The following is a 22,016-nucleotide window of genomic DNA, read 5'->3' as shown; positions in this document are numbered from 1 at the left end:
CACAATATGGACTCACCAGAGACCATGGCTTGCATAAGAAAATTGTATGTCTGGTGACCGCCTTTAGAGTTTCTATAGACCTGATTCAGTTCCAGCTGAAAGAACTGGTCACGACTAGAGACGAGGACTTCAACAGCTATTTTTCTTCCCCTTAACAGCTCATCTTTATCATTGATAGATTGAATAGCAAAGCTTTGGCAAGGTGAACACTTACATCATATCACACATACAATATACCACCAAGGCCATTTCGAGGTTACATTTCATAATCTTAGAAAACAAAAGGTTTCATTATTCTGAAAAAAAGGCACTGTGAATCATGTGCAAACACATTTCATGGCAAGAGTGTGTTTGGTTTAAACCCACTTGAATATCCACACCATACAATCTGATACACATTGCTATATATCTAAATGTAGCATACAAAAGATAAAACAGGATGACAGGAAAACGATTTTTAGCTGCCATGGAACGGAAGAAAAATCCTTATCAGCAAAGCAAGTTTACATAGAAGTATAAAGTGTCCCCCAAGGCCCTCACCAGATACCGAGCAGCCATTATGTGTGCTGATATTGAGATCGTACCAGTGACAGCAAGAGGATTTCATTTCATACCCATTTAAGCTATTTCATGCTTCAGCTACCTCTGTTTTCCCAGTGACCACATGATGCCAAGGAATGCTTCATTCCCCATTCACATTCCTCACAAGCCACAACACAACAGATGGAAAAGTACAACATATGTTCCACAGAATCCTGTTTAATGACGCACCATATCAGATAGGCTATTTCCAGGAAGAGGAAGGGTAAATTGTGTCTTTTTTCATGTTTTTTTTTTTTTTTTTTTTTACCATAGACAACATCAGTACAGTAATTACACTTATTCATGTGATGAAAATGATGCATAATTGAGCCTTTAATTGGTCTCATGTGGCAGGGAGTCTTCTTCCTTCCTATAACTTTTTGCTTCACTTATTTGGTAAGTGTTCAACAGAATAGTCAGAGCACTAACACAAGCAATATTTTAGAAAAAGGAAAATGAGGGAAACTGCAGAAGAAGCAGGAAATCGAGATTAAATCTCATAAAAAAGAACAAAAAAGACAAGACATGATCAGAAAACAAACATTTTCTTTATTGGTTAAGAGATTGTACAACTTCTGTTATTGGACACAACAATGGTAGGTGGGCTTCCTCAGTGCTTTTTGCACTTTGTATGCACTCGGTGTTTAACAAATTATTCATGATATCTTTTACTTTTTATCTATTATTCTGTACATTCAATTGCCTCATGTTTCGGCATAAAATTTGATCTTTGAAATGTATCCTTTTGAATACATACATAATATTACATGAGAGATCTTTTGCAAACTTATGAGGTAGATTTTGTTATCTGCACATTTTTAAAAATTGAAACATAATCATAAACATTTGCAAAGCCAATGTACCTATTCCAACCTAAAGGGCTTACAATAACAAAGAAGCTTAAAAAGTTGTAAAACCCTTATTTAAAAACTACTCAATAGACAAATCACAACTACGATCTCTTGATTTTATGGTGATCTTTGAAATGTAACTTTTCATTGCTTCAGTGGTTATTTTGTAATGTTTTGTCTTTATAGACTAAAAACTGATTTTTACAACATGAAAGTGCCCAAATAGTGGTCCCATGATGAAAAAGGTGTACAGTAAAATTAGAACAGCAAAATCTCAATGTGTGACTGGTTAAAATGGGTCCATTAACAGGATGAGGGCTGTCGGGGAGGTCAGCACAGAATTCGGGTGACTGTGAGAAGGGCAACAATGCTAGAGAGGACGGGGTGTAAACCGGCAGTCCCGCTGCCTGACATGCAGTGTTCCCTGTTCTGGCCAATACAAGCTGCATATGCCATTACATGGGGGATGTAGTTCTGCTCGTGGACACCGTGTAGTAGGTGAGCCAGGGGACCTTTAGCAAACACGGCCACATCCTCTCCTCCGTGCGTCTCCATGCTTAGAGGTACAGCTGACTGGGCCTGGTAGTTGTTTTCCTCTGAAAGGAAGGATCACAAGGAGACATTAAAGCTGCCATATTATTCTTTCCTTGATTTATATACTGTTATGATGTCGGATATTCATGCTAAACATGGTCAAAGTTCCTAAATTTAAGGTTAACATATGTAGAAATGTTTCATGCATGTCGCTTTGCACATGACGTTTTTTTGTGACCTTATCGACGAGCTGATGTCAGATTGTTGTGCATGCCCATAAAGATCCCTTCTGTTCTGTAGCCTTGCTCATTGCTAAGGGTTTTCAATGAGATTTGTGTTGTCCACTTGCATATTTCAGTAATCCTACAACTATAGTTTGTTTCATAGTCTGTTGACGTCAGACCCCAAGAAGCAGCACAGCATGGTTTGACATAGTGAGTTAAACCATGTAATTACAACTTCCAGGTCCTTCAAGTCATGCACACCGGCCCAAAGAAACATTTTCCTCCATACAATCCTTAACAAAGGAGCAGCATTGAATAAATTGAATAAATATAAATACATAGAAAAATGACTCTCCATTATTTTATCCCCATTCAAATGAGTGGAGGGTCAACCAGAAGTGCCAGCAGAGGTCACTAGTGTGCATGCTCTCTGGGCCCAATAATCAGGAGGCGAGAGCAACATCTGGGTTTTGTCTTTAAGCGTCTTGTGTTATGTACCACTGAATGAATGGGTGCCATCTTTGAGTCTGGTATCCAGTTCTTAATACATCTATGGTTTATGTAGCCTTTTATGCAGCTTCCAGAAGCTAACATATCAAAACTGATTGAGTTTATCGAGGGGTGGGGAGGGCCTTAAGAGACAGGAGCTAAAACAGCCTGTTTCAGACAGAGGCTGAACTGAGCATGAACAGTATAAAATAAATAAGGAGGTTTTTTTAACTGTAAGTCATGCAAAGATATTCCAGTAGAGCTCCAGAATATAATTATAGGCCTGGAAGTATGCAAAATATGTCGTCTTCAAAGGAGAAAAAGCCACCCTTATAATTTTAGTTATGTGGGATTCATCAAAGATAAACCTCTCAAACTGATATTACAGTATAACTAACTCATGACTCCATAGTACAACTCTCTTCTGACAACAAAGGATGCTTGTATTACATGTCAAGATCTTCCTCTTATCATCTCATGCTCTTTACTACAACTGTAGTATTGTCTATTGTATGGAATGTAAAGAACGTGATTTTGTGCCTGCAATCTTAGTTTGTAGGTTTTTACATTGAGGTTTCTGCCTGCAAACTAACTTTTGTTGAAGTTTCAGTCAATCATGTGACAATCGACAGCTAGTCATTAGGAGGACCTGGCTGGACCTCAGACTTCACACTGTTGGCAGCACAGAACCAGGTAAATGAACCAATTCAACATTTAACATATTGATCTGTAAACCAAAGAGCTGATAACATTAAAGGTGGCCAGAATTAAGATTAGCACGCCCTTAGCATTAGCTTTAGATTTACATATAATGACATTTAGGGTAAAAATCCACCTTTAATGCTGTAAACCTGCTCCTGATAAAATATCTCTCAATCTGGTGGCTAAATTATTCCACTTACGGTAGTTAACGGTGGAGACATTCTCCCTTGCACTATTCACAATTTTGTAACCCGGTCCGTTCCCGTATAAAATCGAGGTGAAGGGCTTCTGGTCAACATCACTCAACATTGGTGCCAAACCTGTGGGTGCAGACAGAGTATTTTACCTTGTTATCACAACTTAATGAAACTGAAAATGTAACTTTCAGCACTATGAGTCATAACAAATATACAGTATGTGACCTTCCATTACACTACATACCAAAAATTGTGTTTCCTCTGCCTGTGTAACCTCCAAAATTGAACATATGAGAATGGTCAGCAGTAACTATGGTCATTGTATCATGGATGCTGGTCATGAGATCTGCCCGGCCAATGGCCCGGTCCATCTCCACAGCTTCATGCAGAGCCTGCTTGGCCTTGCCCTCATGGTGTCCGTGGTCGATACGTCCTCCTGACAGAAAGGAAAACAATACCAGTCAGCGGTCTCATTCTGGCTCAGTTTGACTAAATAATCATTGACATACTTGCAGGTGTTTTCAGTCCCTCCACAGCCATTGATTTTAGCTGTGCGTCTTTCAACATACTTGGCCAGATACACTTTGTTACTGATACCAAACCTCCCGTGCTTACTACTATGTATCTAACATTCTGCTGACCTCGGCCAGTTGCATATTTTGCAGCACTTTTTTCAATAACGATGATGATGATAAGACTAACACTGTCCTACATAAGCTGCCTAGAATAATGAAAGCAACAGATTAAAAAATAAAATCCTTTAGAGCAAAAACTATTTTGCATAGTTGATATTTACATAGTTGTCCACTTCTCTCCTGCTCCTGAGGCTTTGTCTACTTTGTCTTTGATGTTTTCTGGCTTTTATACTTCTCCTATCTATTGTGTGCGAATGTTACTGAATGTCATATCTTTCTCATTGTGTTTTAGTAAGTGCTGTAAAATGTTTTCCCTTGAAGCGACAATTAATTGAAAAGGAAGTTGGGAGCAAGGTAGAAGACTAAGGAAATGCTTGCCTTTGAACTAACTAAGTGCTGATGTTTTGTCGAGTGCAAGTCCTACATAGTGATTTATTATAACTTTTTTCAGAATTGGTATTGAGCAACTTTTTGGTTAAATCATTCAAGAGATTGATGCTGTTTCATTATAGCAGTGCCTCGGTAGCTGAATGGTTACTGCATGTTATACCCCCTCTCCCCCCTTGTTTCCTGTCTGCATCGTAGCTGTGCACTCTCTGATGAACGCAGAAAGTCTGAAGGACAGTTTGCTATTTAATTGATAAGTATACCTATTAATTCATGCTCAAAGTCATTGTTAGTGAACCACCTCGTTTGTCGGTCAGTAGTCATCAACGCAATGACTTTACTGCTGTCGTTGTGCTGGACTATGAATGCAGCCAGTTGAAAAGTGACACCAACATATTACTGCACATTACTGTACTTAGCTTTAGCCATTCCTAACCTGGCTGTCAAAAAAACACTATTAGCTCTATAGACAGTGGCGGTTCTTGCTATGGGCAATGTGGGCAACCGCCCAGGGCGCAATCTACTTGGGGGCGCACGAGCGCCCTAAAAAAAAAAAAAAAAGGAAAAAAAAGTCCGTCCTCAAAAAAAGAAAAAAGTGCGTCCTCAAAAAAAAAATCGCCAGTTTTCTAGGCTAATACCGCTCATTTCCACATCAAGTTGGTGCAGTGGGCGATGAGGCGCCTCTACTATCACGTCAACTTGCTGCTGAGAGTCACGTATACAGATTGTGTGCGTCAGAAGAAAAGGCAAAGGGGGGGGGGGTCAACTACTAATACATTTATAAAATTAGTACCGACCCGTTATAGCTACATGTAAGTTATTGGGTTATGTGAAAATGCAATAAATAAATAAATAACTTTACACCTGCACTTTCATGTGGTCAAGCACTCCCTGATAGCAATCTAATCACCCAGAAAACATTTTAATGCCAGTTGTAAAAAGGGTGAAAGTCTGTCAGATTACGTTAATTATTAGTATTTTTCATTTATTTTATTTCATTAATTTGTATGATGACGGATGTGTGTAATTTACTTTGGTGTTTACATACTATATTTCATTTATTTATCTTATTTTTTGTGTGATGAAGGATTTGTGGGGAGGGGCGCCAATAGTCGGTCCGCCCAGGGCGCAAAACTAGCCAGGACCGCCTCTGTCTATAGAGCACTAATTAATTTGTTGTATCTTGTTTGTTTACTCTCAAGAGAACTCTGACCGCCATTATACTTCTACAGAGACATACCGACCCCAGTGTTCATGAACCATGTCTGGTTACTGTGCACAAAAGTACTGGGTAGATGAATAAACCTTTACCTGTACCTTTTCTATAGAGAAGGTACAGTGTGTTAAACTTTAAAGGTGTTGGTCAGCACTTTTTAAAATGTTTGACAGCGCTAAGCTAGCTGCTTCCTGTTTCCAAGTCTTTCTGCAATGATAAACCAACTATGTGTTCTCTGTACACACACTTAAGATTCACTTCGATTTCATGTCACTTTCCTGAAGAAAGACTTTAACTGCTCCTTTAACAATCGAATCTAACTAAGGGAAGTTTCAAACTAAACATGGTGAATTAGCATTTAGCTGTTATGCTGCACACAACTAGAACAAGCTGCCAGCAGAAGTCAAATCAGACCAAACTGTGAACAATATTAAATCCATGTTAAAAACATTTCTCCTTTCATGTGCTTATGATTGAGCTCTTTTAAAGCACTTTCAATTTTAGTAAATATTTAAAGCTTTTGATTTTCTTTCTCTTTCTATTTTTCTGAACTTTGTTTTAGTTTTACTATAATTGTTTTTTTTTTTAAATTGTATGTTTTAATGTTTAAGGTTTTATTTATTTATTGATTTTAATTGTATGTTTTTATGCTTCAAATTCTTACAGTTAAATGTTTGTTTTTATGTGAAGCACACTGAGTTGCCCCTGTGTATGAAATGTGATATGTAAATAACGCTGTCCTGCCTTGCCTAGCTGCCTAATAACATTAAGTAGCATGTCAAAAGGCAAACAGGCCAAATCATGAAATACCACACACAGCTGTCAACCCACAGCTGGTCCAGACTGTAACAGACTCCGTCAAACCATCCAAATCAGATACAGTAATAACTATTAAGGCCCAAACACACTGAAAGCGATAACTGTCATGCCTCATTTGATTGCTCCAATGGTGCACTGCTGGTATCAGATTTTAAATGCCAAAACAACAGAAACCACACAGGTTTGACCTTTTTTTGTACTTACTGCTGCATGATTCGGACCCAATGAATGAACGAAATTGTGAATTGCAGAAACTAAGCAGAATGAAACTAAGGGCGTCTGTTTCCAGTAAATCATGTGTTGAGTGTTTGATGGATATTCATTGTGCTGTAAAACATAACCGCTGTGAAATTATCAGAATATAATGTTTTATTTCTCTCATTCATTGGCTTGGTTCTCGCTCTCCTTGCTCGACCAGCACCACGCTGTCTCTCTCTCTCTATCTTGCTCACTCGCTTTATCGCTCTCTTTTTTAGCTGCAGAAAAAACAGCTTTGGTCTCCATTTGACACTTCAAAATCAAGGTCAGAATAGGGGGCATCGAGGCAGTTTGACGCGCCTCATAAAGCTTTTGGTGTGCGTTCAGCCATTTAAAACTTCACGTCAGACATTTTCAGTGTGTTTGAGCCTCAAGAGCTCAATAAATCAGCCATGATGATTAATCAGCAGCTATTAGGTCATTGCACATATATCTGTATCGGGTTGTATGTCCGCTGATAAATGACTGGAAATTAAAGTGCAGACACGCCAAAAATATGTTGTGTTGCCATTCTATAGTTCGTTTAAAATGTATTAATATATATTTTCAGCTATAAAATATCCTGTCTAGTACATTTTTATTGGCGATTGAAAAAACTACTTATAGCAAAATCTTATTGTGTCAAGAAAATTCATTTTAGAAGATGAACAGTATAAATATCAATATCAGTAACAGCCTCAAAAATCCTGCATCAATCAATCAATCACAGTGTGTATCATCACAAGAACAAAAGATGACCTTCTACGAGCAGATAAAATCCACTGGGGTTCTTCCTCAGGATCTTGATGGCCACCTCCACCATCTCAGTCAGTGAAGGGTCAGTTTCAGAGTTCCTCTCCAAGTCATACGTCAAATCCCCAGGTTCAAAGAGACCTGGTGTTAACACAAAGCAAGGATAAAAGGAGAAAATGGATATTACACAAAGAAAATATGCCTACAGCAGATACATATACACACACACACACAGCTCTTCATTTACACTTCAATGAGAGTTTCATAATGACACAGAGACTCGAAACTCACCCAATAGGTAATCCACGTTGTTAGGGTTCAGTGATAAGAGCTGCTTCTTGTTCCATACATAAAAGCCTTTCTGCACGGTTGTGGAAAAAAAAAAGACACAAATGTAAAGCACACTGCGACTTATAACACTGCGAGTCACTTTGAACTCCTAAATATGTAAATGAAATTGGGAAGATAAAAAGAAGGAGCAGAGGAATGAGAAGAGCAAAGAGAGAGAGAGAGAGAGAGAGAGAGAGAGAGAGAGAGAGAGAGATAGAGAGAGAGAGAGAGAGAGAGAGTGAGAGACGAGGGGGAGACATTTACTTTATCCTTCATCCTGTCAGTCCACTCCTGCACCAGGTCTCTTCCGTCTTTTCTCGTGCCGCTGTGCTTCGCCACGCCAGGGTACTCTATGTCTGACTTGTTTTTGGGGAACATATACTTCCTTCCTCCACCCATAATTACCTGAAAAGCCACAACAGAACAGAAACATACAATTTTAGTCATATATCATGTTTTGATCACATGTCCTGGTGTTTTGTAGAGCAACAATTTAAACAGAACATAGCACATTATCATCACTTTGAGTATTGGTTACACTGTAATCACTATAGTTCAGTGTTTCGACAAATCACCTGTTGCCTATTTGTGCTTCTTTTAGGTCACCTGAAACTCTGAGCACTTTCTAGTGACACCTCATTTTCATAATCAGATCAGTTCTGATTTGCTTTTTGTCAGGGCCTGTTAGTGTCTGTTGGGGTTTTAGTTGATTTTCTGTTCTTCTTGTGCCACTTCCTGTTTTATTTTGAAGTCCTCGTCTTACCCCTGTCTGCCTGTCAAGTTTCCCGCCTGTGTGATTGCTTTCCTAGCCCTAATGTGTTTCAACTGTGTCTAATTGTCTTCCCCTCCTTGTGTATTTAAGCAGTGTTTCCCTTCCCTTCTGTGCCAGATTGTCTTGTCCTTTGAGTTCCAGCGTCTTATTTCTTTGAGTGTCTTCCTGTGAGTGACCAGTTTTGATTCCCCGACCTTTGAGTTTAGCCTGCCGATTATTTGTACCTTTGCCTGTTATACTGCCTACCTGGTTTTGACCCCCGCCTGCAATAAACGACTCTGAGTAAGCCTAAGCCCATCAGTTCCTTCATTGTGTCCTGATCCGTACCTGATACTTTTGGGAACAGGTCAGTATAATTAGAGACCTATAACTAAGTTTGGTTGTGTTACAGTCTGGCTCTGTGTGTCCCTGGCTGCCGTTCTCCATCAGTCTTTCCAGAGGCCCCTAGGACTTGTTCTTCATGTTTGTTTGGACTGGACTGTGTGGGAGACGGCTTATTTGAGTTGGACCTTTCAAAGAGGCTATCCAGCATAAAGATTTGTTTAAGTTGTGTTTGTATTAGTCATTGTGTCTTTATAAGCTGTGTGAGCACAGACCATAATGATAACAATGAGTCTCAGTTATTAAAGTCGCATGTGAAGCAATAATAAATATGTGTTCTTTTGAATTTTTCACAACGCAGAACCACCCACCCACTCAAATCCAAATGTTTAAAAAAATTGCCAAGTATGCAAAATTCAAAATATAAAAACAAGCACTTATGAGCTCTGAAACTATGGGGGCGTGTGAGGGTGCTGAAGGTGCTGAAACCATGTGTTATGTGTTTAAAAAGCAATCTGAGGACATATTTTTATTTCGATAAGACTTAATGCAAATATTTGAGTCAATACTATATTATGTATTTTCGTGAATGTGATGTGTGTCTTATACATGTCTTTTATGGAATATGAATGCCCTCCATAATAAAATAAAAAGCTTTCTGTTTTTCATTTAGACTCTAAGAGGGTTTTTAATTTTCTGTTTATTACAGATAAGAGATGTTGTAGTGTTGCCAGGTCATTATGAAGAGGATTGTGTTTCTGGGTTGTTCTGTTGGTTTTCTGTTGTTCTGTATGTTTTCCACCTTTGTTCCTGTGCTCCTCCACAGTCTGCTTTTCCCTCAGTCCTCCTACACACCTGTGCTGCATCAGTCTTGCCCTGCCCTGCTCCCTGTGTTTCCCTCAGCCTCCATCAGCTCCCTGTCTGTCCTCCTGTTTCATCACCCCGCTCCAATTACCTGACCACCTCCGCCCATTTCCCTACCTGCGCCTCATCTCCTCGTTAGTTCAGTTAGCATTTTAGTCCACTGTTTCTGTTCAGTCTTGTTAGATCTTTTGTTCTGTTGTTTAGTTTTGCCTGCCTGCTCTTCTGTACCCTGTTCCTTAAGTCTTGAATAAAGATGTATTGGTCAAGTTCCTGTTGCGTGCAGTCACCTGTGCTTGGGTCCACATGCTCTGTTCTTTTTTGCAGTTATGAATGAATGAACGTGCCAGTGGTTAACTCTATGTGAAAAAACCTGAATAACTGTCACAAATAACCAATAAACAGCTGGTAAGGCAGAACCACACAAATTTACCCCTGCCCCACCCACTCCACACATCACATGTACTGTTTCTCAGAATATGAACTATTGAACTCAGGTGCAAACACAATTGCTTTAAATACCCGTTCATCCCTCTTTCAATCAAGCTCCTTAACGAGCGGTTGACGGAGGATGAACAACAACGAAGGAGGTAACTGTATATGATGTGAGGTTTGTGCATATGTACGTACAGGGGTGTGTATGTATGTATATGAGTATGTATGTATTTCTGGTATGTTGGTTTTGTTTTTATAATTTCTGCACTTTGTTTTTATTGTTAGTGGGCTTCTCAAATTGCATGTTTTTCTGTTTTATGTAAAGCACATTGAGTTGCCATTGTGTATGAAATGCGCTATATAAATAAAACTGCCTTGCCTTGTTGTAACTACCTATTTATTATATCTTTTTGTTTTTATACTATTATATGTATGCCCGGTCCGAGACAAATTTCTCTCAGGAGACAAATAAAGAAAACCTAACCTAACCTTTAAAGTACGATATTTGCACAACTCTGGATGTCTAACTCAACAGCAAGAGGAGGAAAGAAAGGACGTTAGCTGCTGTGAAGAGAACGTGACCGAAAATGAACAGAAAATAAAAAGTTGAGGAGAGACTGAGTTTCAAGTTAGTGAGAGACTAATGTGTCTGTCTGTCATTTTCAAAGATATACTTCATTTGCTTTGACGTAAATCAGAGAATGAGTTCCTACTTTGTTGAATTTTGCTTTTGGGTCAGTTTGGTTTCACACAAGCAAAATTTCAAGCGAGTAAAACATGTATCAACAAAAGCTGCATGGGAACTGTCACATGTTCACTAATCAGAAGAAAGTAGAGTTTGTTTTTCTTCTAGGATAGCTCTCCAATGGACCGACAGAATTGGCATCTGTGTATAGCTGCAGTCATCATTTGGGCTATATACCAAGCCACAATATTTGAACAAAATGGCACATTTGTGAGGCAACGTCTCACAAACAATGTGTTGCTTCACGTCATGCAAAGACGTCACACAAGGAACGCATCAATCATGGAATTGTGCAGTGTTAGGTTGGATCACATTCATACCACATACAAACTGTACCAGAGTTTGTTTAACTGGACTGAGACCACCTCTTCAGCACAGTCTTGGTCTGGTTGTTCCCTGATTGTGATTGCTGCCCAAACGAACCACACCAAACAGGTAAAACACACTACAGTTTGATTCACTGGAACTAAACAGGGCAGGTGTGAAAACGCCCTGATCCAGAGGGAGAGGGGCATAACATTAACTTCATGAAAGAGGATAGCCACTGGAAAGACTGTTGTACTGTGCAGAGAGATGCAGCGCTGATCTCTATTATTATAGGTTATGCTCAAGATTTTTCTAGCTAATAAGTTTTACAAGCAATAATTTTAAGGCCCAGGTAAATTGAAAATGAGCTAATTGTATTTTTAATCTGATAGGGCCTCTGCTTTGTGTTGGGTGGTTCTTAAACAACCAACACTTAAACACCAAATTATATTTAGTTTACAATCATAATAGAAAGAAATATTTGACTTAAACAATGAAACGATTATCAAAATAGCAGCAGATGGACCGACTTATCAATCGATTCACCATTTCGGCATTTCGATCACAATAAACTCTTTGGACTCACATCAATGTTGGGAATGTTTTCAAAGAGTTGTCTGGCGATATCCTTGCAGCCGGCCTGCAGAGCTTCAGCTGGCATCTCGTTGTCAGAGTACCAGTCTCTGTCCACGCTGTGGGCGTAAGCAGCACTGGGTGTGGCATGGTTGACGCGAGTTGTCGTCACTATTCCTACTGACTTGCCTGCAGAGGACACACACACACACACACACACACACACACACACACACACACACACACACACATTTAGTCTTAGTGTTTCACCAGAAAGCATATTGTTGCTGAGCTGGATACAAAGAGGGAATATTGTATTAAAAAGACTGAGAACTTTGCAAGATATTCAGACTGCTACATCATTTTAGTTTTGGCTCAACGTGGAGCGCATCTGTGCATGAAACAAGGACAGCCAGAATAGACAAAAGAAATGATTACAGCAGCCAATAAATCTTTTATTGCACATGTGAGCTTGATGTGAATATTGCATTAAAGCATTAAAGTCTGAACCTGTCCTTTTTAAACCGTAAGAAAAACATCTCTACTGGCGAGTTACGACTGCTCTCTGCTGCTTATGATTATGAGTTAAAGTCCCCACAAGCAAATGTTGACACTGCTCAGCCACAGCCTGAATGACAATTATACTCTAATCATTTCCACCAATGAATTCCACAATGTTATAAGTCTTGAGGCGTAAAAAGTATTTTCTGTTTGCTTTGAGGGGGAGGTCAGCTGATGCCTGCCATGTTCACTGAGGACTAAATGAATCTCCTTTTAATCTGTGATCCCTGACCCTCACCCATCTCTAACTTATCTTCACCTTCGACCTCTGACAATCCATTCATTCCTTTCACATCTGTCTCCTTTTCTTCTGTGTTGTGAGTTACACAACATAATCTTAAGCAGATAACACAACAGCATGAAGAATGAAAAGTAGAAGCACATTTAAAGAAAATCAGATCATTGGGACTCTGGGAAACTGTGAATGAGATGCAGCTATATGTGCATGTTGCCTTTTGGCTCCAAGGACACAACATTGAACTAATAATTTGTAACTAAACACCCACTTGTGACTGTGTTCATATGTACTAACAACACTACAAACCACTTGAATCCATGACAGACACATCAGGGTTCAGAAATGTGAGGAAGAAGTACCAAAAAAGAAACTTCATAGTAAGATCACAAGACATTTTCTAACACGAGTATTTAAACGTTAACCTCTTGTTGTTTAAGGAGAATACATAAAAAGTAACACTGTGGGTCAATTAAATGTCACTTACAAACTGCTCTGAGCATAACTTTGGTTCAAAGGATAACAGCTAAAAAGCGAAATGAGCAGATTGAAAAAAACACAAATTAAAAGCATCGCTTTCAAAAAATGCTTCAAAGTCATTGCTTTGAGCGATCAAGGCACACAAGTGAGTTTTCCCACTTTGCATTAGCTACCTCCACAATTAGGCTTCCTTTGATTTGAAACGCACGCTACAATTTGCAAACTGTAAAAAATTGCATCCTCCCCCATAGACAAACACACATCCTAGAAAATGCCTTGTGTTATGTTATTTCATCTCACTCTACCTGCTTCCTTCGCCCATCTGAGGATGGAGGTGACCTCATTGCCCCCTGTAGTGTTGCACTGGGATCGGACAGCGGCTGCACTCACTCCCACCGTACCCTCGTTGGCCTTAACCCCACAGAGGTAAGCTGTGGCTGTCCCAGCACTGTCTGGCACCTGTGCGTTGGTGTTGTACGTCTGCAGAGATAAAGGCCGTCGATATGAAATTGGAATTCAAATGGGATTGTTTTTGACCATGATGATCATTGTGATATGCTGACAATGGGATGTTATTAGTTACACGACAATGAGCTCAAGATGTATGTCAAAATGTGTGAATGATTTAAAGGATGAGGCTGCCAGTACTTGTTGTCAGCAAATACCAACTTTGCATTTGTCTGTCTCTCAACCTAGCTAGATAACAGGATTGTTATTTCTGTAACGAAACTGCTTAAGGACATAGAGGTTTTGGCGGTTACCAAATAGCTACAGGGGCGTTATCACCACCCTTTGAAATGGAGTAAAGCCAAGAGATCAAGACGAATGCAATCAGATTTATGATCTGGCCAACAGACAGCATATTTATGTGGCTAAGCGTAAATCAAACTGTTTTGGATCTAATTTAGATTTGGGAGCGCCCTGGTTTCATTCTAGCCAAGGACCGTTGTTACATGTCATACCAATCTCTCTCTCTCTCTCTCTCTCTCTCTCTCTCTCTCCCCTTGTTTCCTGTCTGCCTCCTCACTGCCCACTGTCCAATAAAGGCAAAAAAAAAAAAATTGTATTTGGATTTTTTCCAGATACAAGACACATGGGTCTGTCCACTCTTGTATCTCTCTTTCAGTTCAATACCCTTTGGCTCCTACCGTAGACTACTGTTAAAAAACTCATAAATACTTTTTCATCATTTCTGTAAAATAAAATGCAGCCAGTATGACATTATGATCGACCTTGTTTACGGTCACAGACCTTTTCAGGAAGCCTTTTACGGCCACAGTAAAATCAATACATTGCGCTATATTGCATGATATAATAACCAGAGGCAGACCTTGGCCAAAGACACAAAAGGGAACTTGTCCATCTCCAGCTGGGTCTCTTCTCCGCTGTGTCCATTCAGCTGACCTTTCAGGATTCGAGCGGCCGTCACAGTGGGAACGCCCATACCTTAACACCAAAAACAGGTCAACTGTTAGTATTGTATTAGTTTTCCCTCAGGGTGAGGGGAAACACAGGGGGGGGCATTTACAAAATGAACAAAAAACACATTTCATCAGTTGTTGTTTCACTGAACTGATTTATTGAACACATAAGAGGATTCTGACATAGGAGACGACTGCTGTGAGTCCAAACTAACAACTCGGCGCCAATAAGACTGACTGGAAACTTGGGTGGGCTTCTAAAGAAATCTTAAACAGAAACTGGAAGACAAATTATACAAAAGCAAGGATAAACAAAACACATACATTCTAGGTCATGTCGTTAATCTTTAATTTGCCAGAACTTGGTGACCTTAATTTGCTTAAATCCTGTTTGATTTTATAAACTACCAGATGTAGATTAATTTAATTTTCTTTGACTCTTTGTTGTTTGGTTTCGTAAACTGAATGCAAGTAATCACTGGAAAGTGCATAAACAGCTTTATATACTGACTATTGCGATCTTATGGTGAACCACATCCCTCTTGTATGGTACACAGGAAGGAAAACAAATATGAAGACTATCTCTAAACATGTTTTGCCGAGATCTAGGTTGATCACTTACGGTAATGTGGAAGTGTTTCTTACGTTACTCAAGGTCGGCACGTAAAAACTGGGGGATTTGAGGCACAATTACGAAACTATTATGCAGTTGAGTCTCATTACTTCATGTGAATCCTGTGATTTTCCTAGTAAACAACTGTCAGGAGACTATTATTCCAGTAAGACAAGAATTCCCTGTAGTGTCCGCCCAGAGTTGGCTGTTATTCTCTAACTGCGCTGACAGGACCAGGGTTGGGAGGGTTACTTTAAAAAAGTATTCCGATACAGTTACTAGTTACTTGTTAACCTTTGTGTTGTCCTCCCGGGTCAAATTGACCCCGTCTGTTTTGACTGTTCCTTCCTTCCTTCCTTCCTTCCTTCCTTCTTCTGTCCTTCTTTCCTTCCCTTCCTTCCTTCTTCTGTCCTTCTTTCCTTCCCTCCCTCCTTCCTTCCTTCTTTCCTTTCCTTCCTTCCTTCTTCTGTCCTTCTTTCCTTCCTTCCCTCCTTCCTTCTTTCCTTTCCTTCCTTCTTTCCTCCCTTCCTTCTGTCCTTCTTTCCTTCCCTTCTTCCTTCCCCCCTTCCTTCCTTCCTGCCTTCCTTCCTTCCCTCCTTCCTGCCTTCCTTCCTTCCTTTCTTGCCTTCTTCCTCCCTTCCTTCCTTCTTTCTCCCTTCCTTCCTCCTTTCCTTCCTTCTTAACTTGATTACTTTCCGTTACTTTAGGATTACTACAATACCAAATATGCAAAAATAAAGACATAAGGCAATACATATGGTGCCTTTTCTATGCAACTACGCAAATTGCCACAAGCAGTTAGGGTGGAAATATAAATACTGCACAATTCACTGTGCAAGAAATCATGTGGTGAAACTCTGGCCCGCTGGCTGTGTGAAGTCATTCTCAAAGTTGATTTATTCAGTATTGAACGTGTTTGACGACCAGTGATCCACTGTCAGCTCTGAACACATTAAACACACACAGTCATATTGGAGGATAAGAGTGTGCTACAAACTGTTGTAAACTCAAGCTTTTAACTCATTTGTAAGAGTCTTTGGGACTGCCACAATGCGTAACAAACGTCCCAACCTTTATTTAAGTTCAGTGTGTGTGTGAAGTGTCTGTACGTGCGCCCGCTGTGTGGGCACGCGTCATGTGGTATCATCGCCTATTCAGTCCATCGTGGATCAGCGAGTTAATTTGCCCTCTCGTTTCTGCTCTGTTTAGTTTGGTACTTTTACAGTGCATGATAGTTTATCTTTCTTTATTGTAAAATGTGTTTTAAAATTGTAATCCTACTACTACTTCTTTTTTTTTTTTGTATCTTAATTACGTAACGCCATTACATGTATTCCGTTACTCCCCAAGCCTGGACAGCACTATGCATGCAGCTCTGCGCAAGAATGTCGTGTTGTGCCTATAGTCCAAACAGAGAGCGGAGGCCCGATGGAGGACAAAAGTTATTGTGTCACCAGTGAGCGACCCAGCACAAACACAAGCCCAGAGATCTGGTGGCAGCACAGTTGTTTGCTTTCCCACCATTCATTCACCTTACACGTCTGAAAAATCTTATTTAATGTTCTCCCCGAAATATATATCCGCACTCTGTCACGTCCATTCAGCTTAAATTAAACTGTCGCCTATGCTGGTTTGTCCGTTATTAATCTTATCTGACAAAAAGTGACAAGAAGTGTGGTCAAAGCTCCACACTGACAGTTTTTGGTCTTAAGTGAGAAGCTTATTGAAAATCAAATCCTCCAGCAGCAAGGTTACCTTCTACCTTTTGAGTGAACTTACACAGCTTTTTGATGGAATTTCATCATTTCTTGCCACACATTAGCATGTAGAGAACATGAAGTCGTGACTTACCATCTCCGAGGAAGAGGATGAGATTCTTTGCTTTGTTTTTATTAAGATTTTGGAGGGTCAGAGCGCTCTTCAAGGTCCGCTGGGCCCACACATTCCAAAATTTGGGATCCTTTTCTTGCTCTGTGTATTACAATAAACACATCTCATCAATTTTAAATAGAGGAGTCACCTGATTAATGCAGGTTGTCTGTCAAAGTGTTACGTGTTTTTAAGTGAGTTTGAATCAGAGGAATTCTTCACAATGAGAAATCATATCAATGTATTACTGTCAGATTATGCATTGACACTGTAAATAGACTTAAAGAGGAAAAGTATGAGCTCTATGTCACACTATGCGAGCTCTATGAACCACTGCAACAGAAACATACAATTTCACATCTGCACATTTGACCAGTTTTAGACAAATCCCCACCCATTCATCTATCTCCTGAAGAGCAGCTGGATGATTGATGATTTGGAGTATGTATTTCAATTCCTGTTATTTTCCGTGGTACCAAAAATACCCAGTGTTAAAAAAAAAAAAGGAAACTGATAGAAATAACTTCCTGAAAGGGCTCCATGAGTAACAGCACAATCACTTACCAGGGAATTGTGGCTTCCCCAAACTCTCCAAGAACAGACAGGAGCAAAAGATGAATAAGGCCGTCACCCTCATGTTGTTGTCTCTGCGCGGCTGATGTGTTACCCTAGACAGCCATAACATGCTACTTTGAGAAGCTGAGGAAGCCTGTCTGCCGTCACAGCTGCGAGAGAAAAGAAGACACACTAGTAATTAAGTCTGTGTCACCTCGTCACACACTGACTCTGACAAACTGGTTTAATGAATATTTACTGTGACAGTTTGACGAGGCACAGTTGATGCATTCAAATGACACATTTCTTGCTCAAAAACAAACATCCACACGCTTTAAGAGACTGGTATAACCGCAGGTGTGTATCATTGAATAAGCAACACCACTGAAGTATGGGATCTCCTTGTGGGTTTTAGTGGTGATATTACTCACTCCCCTCTCTACCACATCATAAGCCTCTCAAATATAGAAACAGGCGAAATGAGGCTTTTTAGGAATGGAGGCCAGAATACAACCAAAAGACTGTTTTTAATGTCTTCAAATCTGTGTGTGGAGGCAAGATATGTGTTTGCATTACTGAAACTGGTCTCACTTTTTTTTAAAGCGGATCTCTCAGCTTACCATCGGGCTTTGCACCAGAAACAAAAGCAAAGCTCGGTAAAGTTAAGCTGGGGGTCTCGCTGTGAATGTAAGTAGTCACAACAGGGGCTCCTTATGGGTCCTGGCCAGTCAAGCTTTCATCTATAATTATCCACACCCTCCTCCTTTCTTCCCCATGCTTATAGTCAAGGTCATTTTAACGGGATTGAGCTCCATAGCACCGAGAGGTTCAAGGGCCATAACAAAGCCGATTAACACTAAATGATTGACTGGACACGTCCAGCCATGAGAAAAAGACCATAAGATACTGATACTTTTATTCCAAAAAATCTGACAAGAAGCTTCTGGTTCTTTTTTGCTGAACATGGTCAGAGATGTGTGCAACTATTTCAGCTGTACTCTCCAATTTTGTAAGCTAAGAATAGCATGATGTAGATGAATCACAGCCTGTTTTGTGGGATGTGTGTTTACCACCAAGTCCCAGGCTGTTGTCATTTACCAAACACGCATCATACCTTTCCAGCTTTCTTACTGAGTATAATGAAACTCCTTGCATAGTTGACCTCGCCAACATCTCCAACAGCTTGCTCAGGCTGGAACCAGCCAGGCACCAGCCAGGCACCATCTGGTTGAATAAGAAACAGGCACGTCTGAACCAACCAGGACATTAAAAAACAACAACAACCCTGCACCAACCAAACAGACATCGATGGATTTCAAAATAAGGTATTGTATTTCTCCAAAACACCCAGAGGCCACACGCTTTTACCATTCCTCAGATGCTGCAGGCCATTGATGGTCGGCGGCATCAGATGTGGCCAGGTCCACCGAGAGGCATTGAACCGGCCAGTCTGCAGGTGAAGAAGCAGAGAAGTGCCACCACTGCCATCAGTAGGAGGGCAGATAGGGCAGTGGTCACGAACACATGCAATCCCGGGTCGGTCATGGTGCCACCAAGCACTCGACTGCTCCAGTAGGTCCAAAACAACAAACTGGTTTCAAATGGAGACGCAAAAGCTTCACTCCCCCTCCTCAGCTCTATCCTGGAGCCTGAAGCAAGTGTTGCTGCATGCAGGTAGACGCGAACAAAGTAGGGATTAAGATCTTAACTGTGCTCAGAGGTGTAGGGCTGATAGGCAGAGGCTGACCTCAGGTGATCAGGATTTCTTTGTGTTGGGTTTTAGTTGTCTGTTATTAGAGTCAACATCTGGTTTTCAAAGCCTTTTTTTCAGTGAAGTTATGTTTTGCTGACCTCTTTTCAAGGGTCACTTAACTTAGTGAATCCAGATACCTCCATTTATTTTTATTTGCTGAGTGTTTTTTGTTTTTTTTGGAGGGGGGGGGGGGGGGCAATTTTGAAAGTGCTTTAACCACTTGGCCCATGACAATACTGTTTGTGTGGATATTTATAATCTAAAAACAAAAATGAAACTGAATTTATCATTACTACTGCTAACCACTAACTGCATGGGGGTTGTGGTCATATAAAGTCAAGTTTGTCATATCCAAAAGCCCCTAATTACATCTGCAAAAGTCCACACACACACACACACACACACACACACACACTTCTAAAATATTGTCCTTAAAACCCCTATATAAACTAGAAATAGAAACGTTTACTACAACCCAAAATATAAGGGGTGAAAGGGAATAAGTGGGTAAAGGAAAACTCATAAACCAAAAAAATGTTCAATCTCCCACCACCGTGACAACAACTCACAATCAGGAATTGAAACATCACATCCTGAATAAATTAAATCAAACTAGGCTACACTACTGAATCCCATCAAGAAGCAGCATTTTAATCCCTCTTGGAAAACAGGATTGACAGAAGAGCCGCTCTCCGTGCAACAGTTGATCAAATAACCCTCTCTTTAAAATCTGGAAGGATAATTCAGAGCTGATGCTGAGAGGAAAGATGCACACACACACACACAAAAAAAAGAAAAGAAAAAAAGAAAAACGACTCCGACAGTGCGTTTTTCTCCAATGCAACCTGTTATCTATGCATAAAACAAGACAAAGCAAAGTTATAATGTAGTTTTACTTACTAGAAGTATTGTTCCGGAGTAGAAATCTATACGTCCAAATGTGCTTGCAGTTCATTCAGTCCTTCACCTTGAAATGTGTGTGTCCTTGTCGCTGCTTTCTCGGTGCTTTTTATGAGGCCACAGTTGTTGGACTGTGGCTGCGGGGGCCTGAGAATAGCGGTCTGTATCCCACGAGGGAAAAAAAAAAAAAAAAAAAAAAAAGAGCCCTTAGAAATAACGATGCTGTGCAGCTGAAGGTGGAGAACATGGACCGAGAGCTCCGCCTGTCGGTCGGCTGATGCATTGCAAGGACAGAGAAACCCAGTGATACTGTGCTGAGTGCTGAGCAAGTATTCTGTTACTAAGTCTATTACTTAGGTATAGATACAATACCACCTTGAAAAAAAGGTTACTCATGCTTTCAAGTTAGAATACAAAAATAAAATAAGAGTGAAAGTGATGAAATAAAATAAAATACTATATACAATAAACAATCTCTGTAAGTAAATCTACAATATATAAATGTGCAATGCAGAAGCTCCTGAGGTTATATACATGTGTGCAATGTTCCTGGGATTAACATAGTAAGGACAGCATCTATCTATCTATCTATCTATCTATCTATCTATCTATCTATACCTTTGCCTTGCGTTGCCATGCCATGGTTCCCAATATTACTAGTATTTTTTATTTAAATCACTGATTTCAGTCTAATGTTTCTGTTAATTTCAATGTAATGTAAATACAAATGTAATATACAGGTTTCAGTTGAGTATTTTTTGCGTTTCACAGTGTTGTATTTTGTTCAGTCCTGTTCTTTTACGGTGTTCAGATCATCTGCTTATTCAGTGGTGACAGCCATTACCTACACTATAGTGGTGAGTCACTTGGCTCTGTCAAGCTGAGGTAGGAAGGATAAAACTGTTGTACAGTCAATTACATTGTGTATTTGGTGCACTCATAGCGATGTGAGTGTAGTCCTTACCTATTTAATACAACAGCATAAGGGAAATCTAACTTCAACTCTTTAACAGTTGCATATAGCTTAGTTTTTTTAAATTTAATGTTTATTATAATGAGAACAAGTATGTAGTATTATAGTCTAAACTAGTGTGCAATGTCAGCTGAGAGATTCGCCTTTAAAATACAAGACAATACGTACATAAAAAGAAAAGTTTAGCAAAGAAATCACAAAATTACCATAGTAAATTATTAAATGACAAACACCAGATCAGCCATAATGCAATATATTTTTTACAAATTCAAAGTCTGATCTGATGTTGAAGTCAAGTTAATCTGGAAAATAACTAAAACTGGGTTAAAGACATTAGATAAAAGTAGTGAAATACAATATTTCTCCCTAAAACATAGTGTAGTGGGGGGCCTCCAAATCAAAATCAAATATAACTTTAATTTTATAGCACCTTTCATACAGGTTAGTGTAATTCAAAGTGTTTTACAGTTGATTGACAAGCAGGTAACAAGACGGAACATGTGATAACATAAAGAAAAGGTATAAAAACGATGAGAAAACAGCAAGAAAATGGATTACCTAGCCACTTAATAATCACTCAAAGTACTGTGTAAGCAAATATGACTATAAGTGTTCATTATGAGTCATTCTGCACATTATGAGTCAGAGGTCACTGTAAGGGCCAGATGGAGACACTAAGTGGTGCTT

At 39.7% G+C, this 22,016-nt stretch overlaps 1 protein-coding gene across 2 annotated transcripts; it reads right to left on the bottom strand.

Annotated features, from left to right (window-relative positions):
• Positions 1-1,118: 1,118 nt before the first annotated feature.
• alpl (alkaline phosphatase, biomineralization associated) lies at positions 1,119-20,482 on the bottom strand. Of its 2 annotated transcripts, none has more exons than XM_053316169.1 (12): positions 20,357-20,482; positions 17,713-17,873; positions 17,131-17,250; positions 14,576-14,691; positions 13,551-13,725; positions 11,983-12,158; positions 8,221-8,361; positions 7,918-7,987; positions 7,633-7,767; positions 3,824-4,015; positions 3,583-3,702; positions 1,119-2,029 (listed from the first exon to the last, which is right to left on the bottom strand). In XM_053316169.1, exons 2-12 carry the CDS (start codon positions 17,831-17,833, stop codon positions 1,764-1,766), a joined length of 1,632 nt encoding a protein of 543 aa, XP_053172144.1. In that variant the 5' UTR covers positions 17,834-17,873; positions 20,357-20,482; the 3' UTR covers positions 1,119-1,763. The 2 variants fall into 2 exon arrangements, with proteins under 2 accessions (XP_053172144.1, XP_053172145.1); XM_053316170.1 differs by lacking the exon at positions 20,357-20,482 and adding an exon at positions 18,835-18,853.
• Positions 20,483-22,016: the final 1,534 nt, after the last annotated feature.

Source organism: Scomber japonicus, chromosome 3, assembly GCF_027409825.1.
Source record: "Scomber japonicus isolate fScoJap1 chromosome 3, fScoJap1.pri, whole genome shotgun sequence".
NCBI lineage: Eukaryota > Metazoa > Chordata > Actinopteri > Scombriformes > Scombridae > Scomber > Scomber japonicus.
Note: the sequence above shows the minus strand (reverse complement) of the source record. Positions and strands in the feature narration are given on the sequence as shown.

Excerpts from the sequence above, each read along its gene's own strand:
- alpl (XM_053316169.1), bottom strand. The coding sequence starts at position 17,833 with ATGTTATGGCTGTCTAGGGTAACACATCAGCCGCGCAGAGACAACAAC. Across the intron at positions 7,988-8,220 it reads CTGACAGGATGAAGGATAAA|AAAGGCTTTTATGTATGGAA; the intron begins GTAAATGTCTCC and ends ACAACCGTGCAG. Across the intron at positions 4,016-7,632 it reads ATTTTATCTGCTCGTAGAAG|GAGGACGTATCGACCACGGA; the intron begins GTCATCTTTTGT and ends CCTTTCTGTCAG.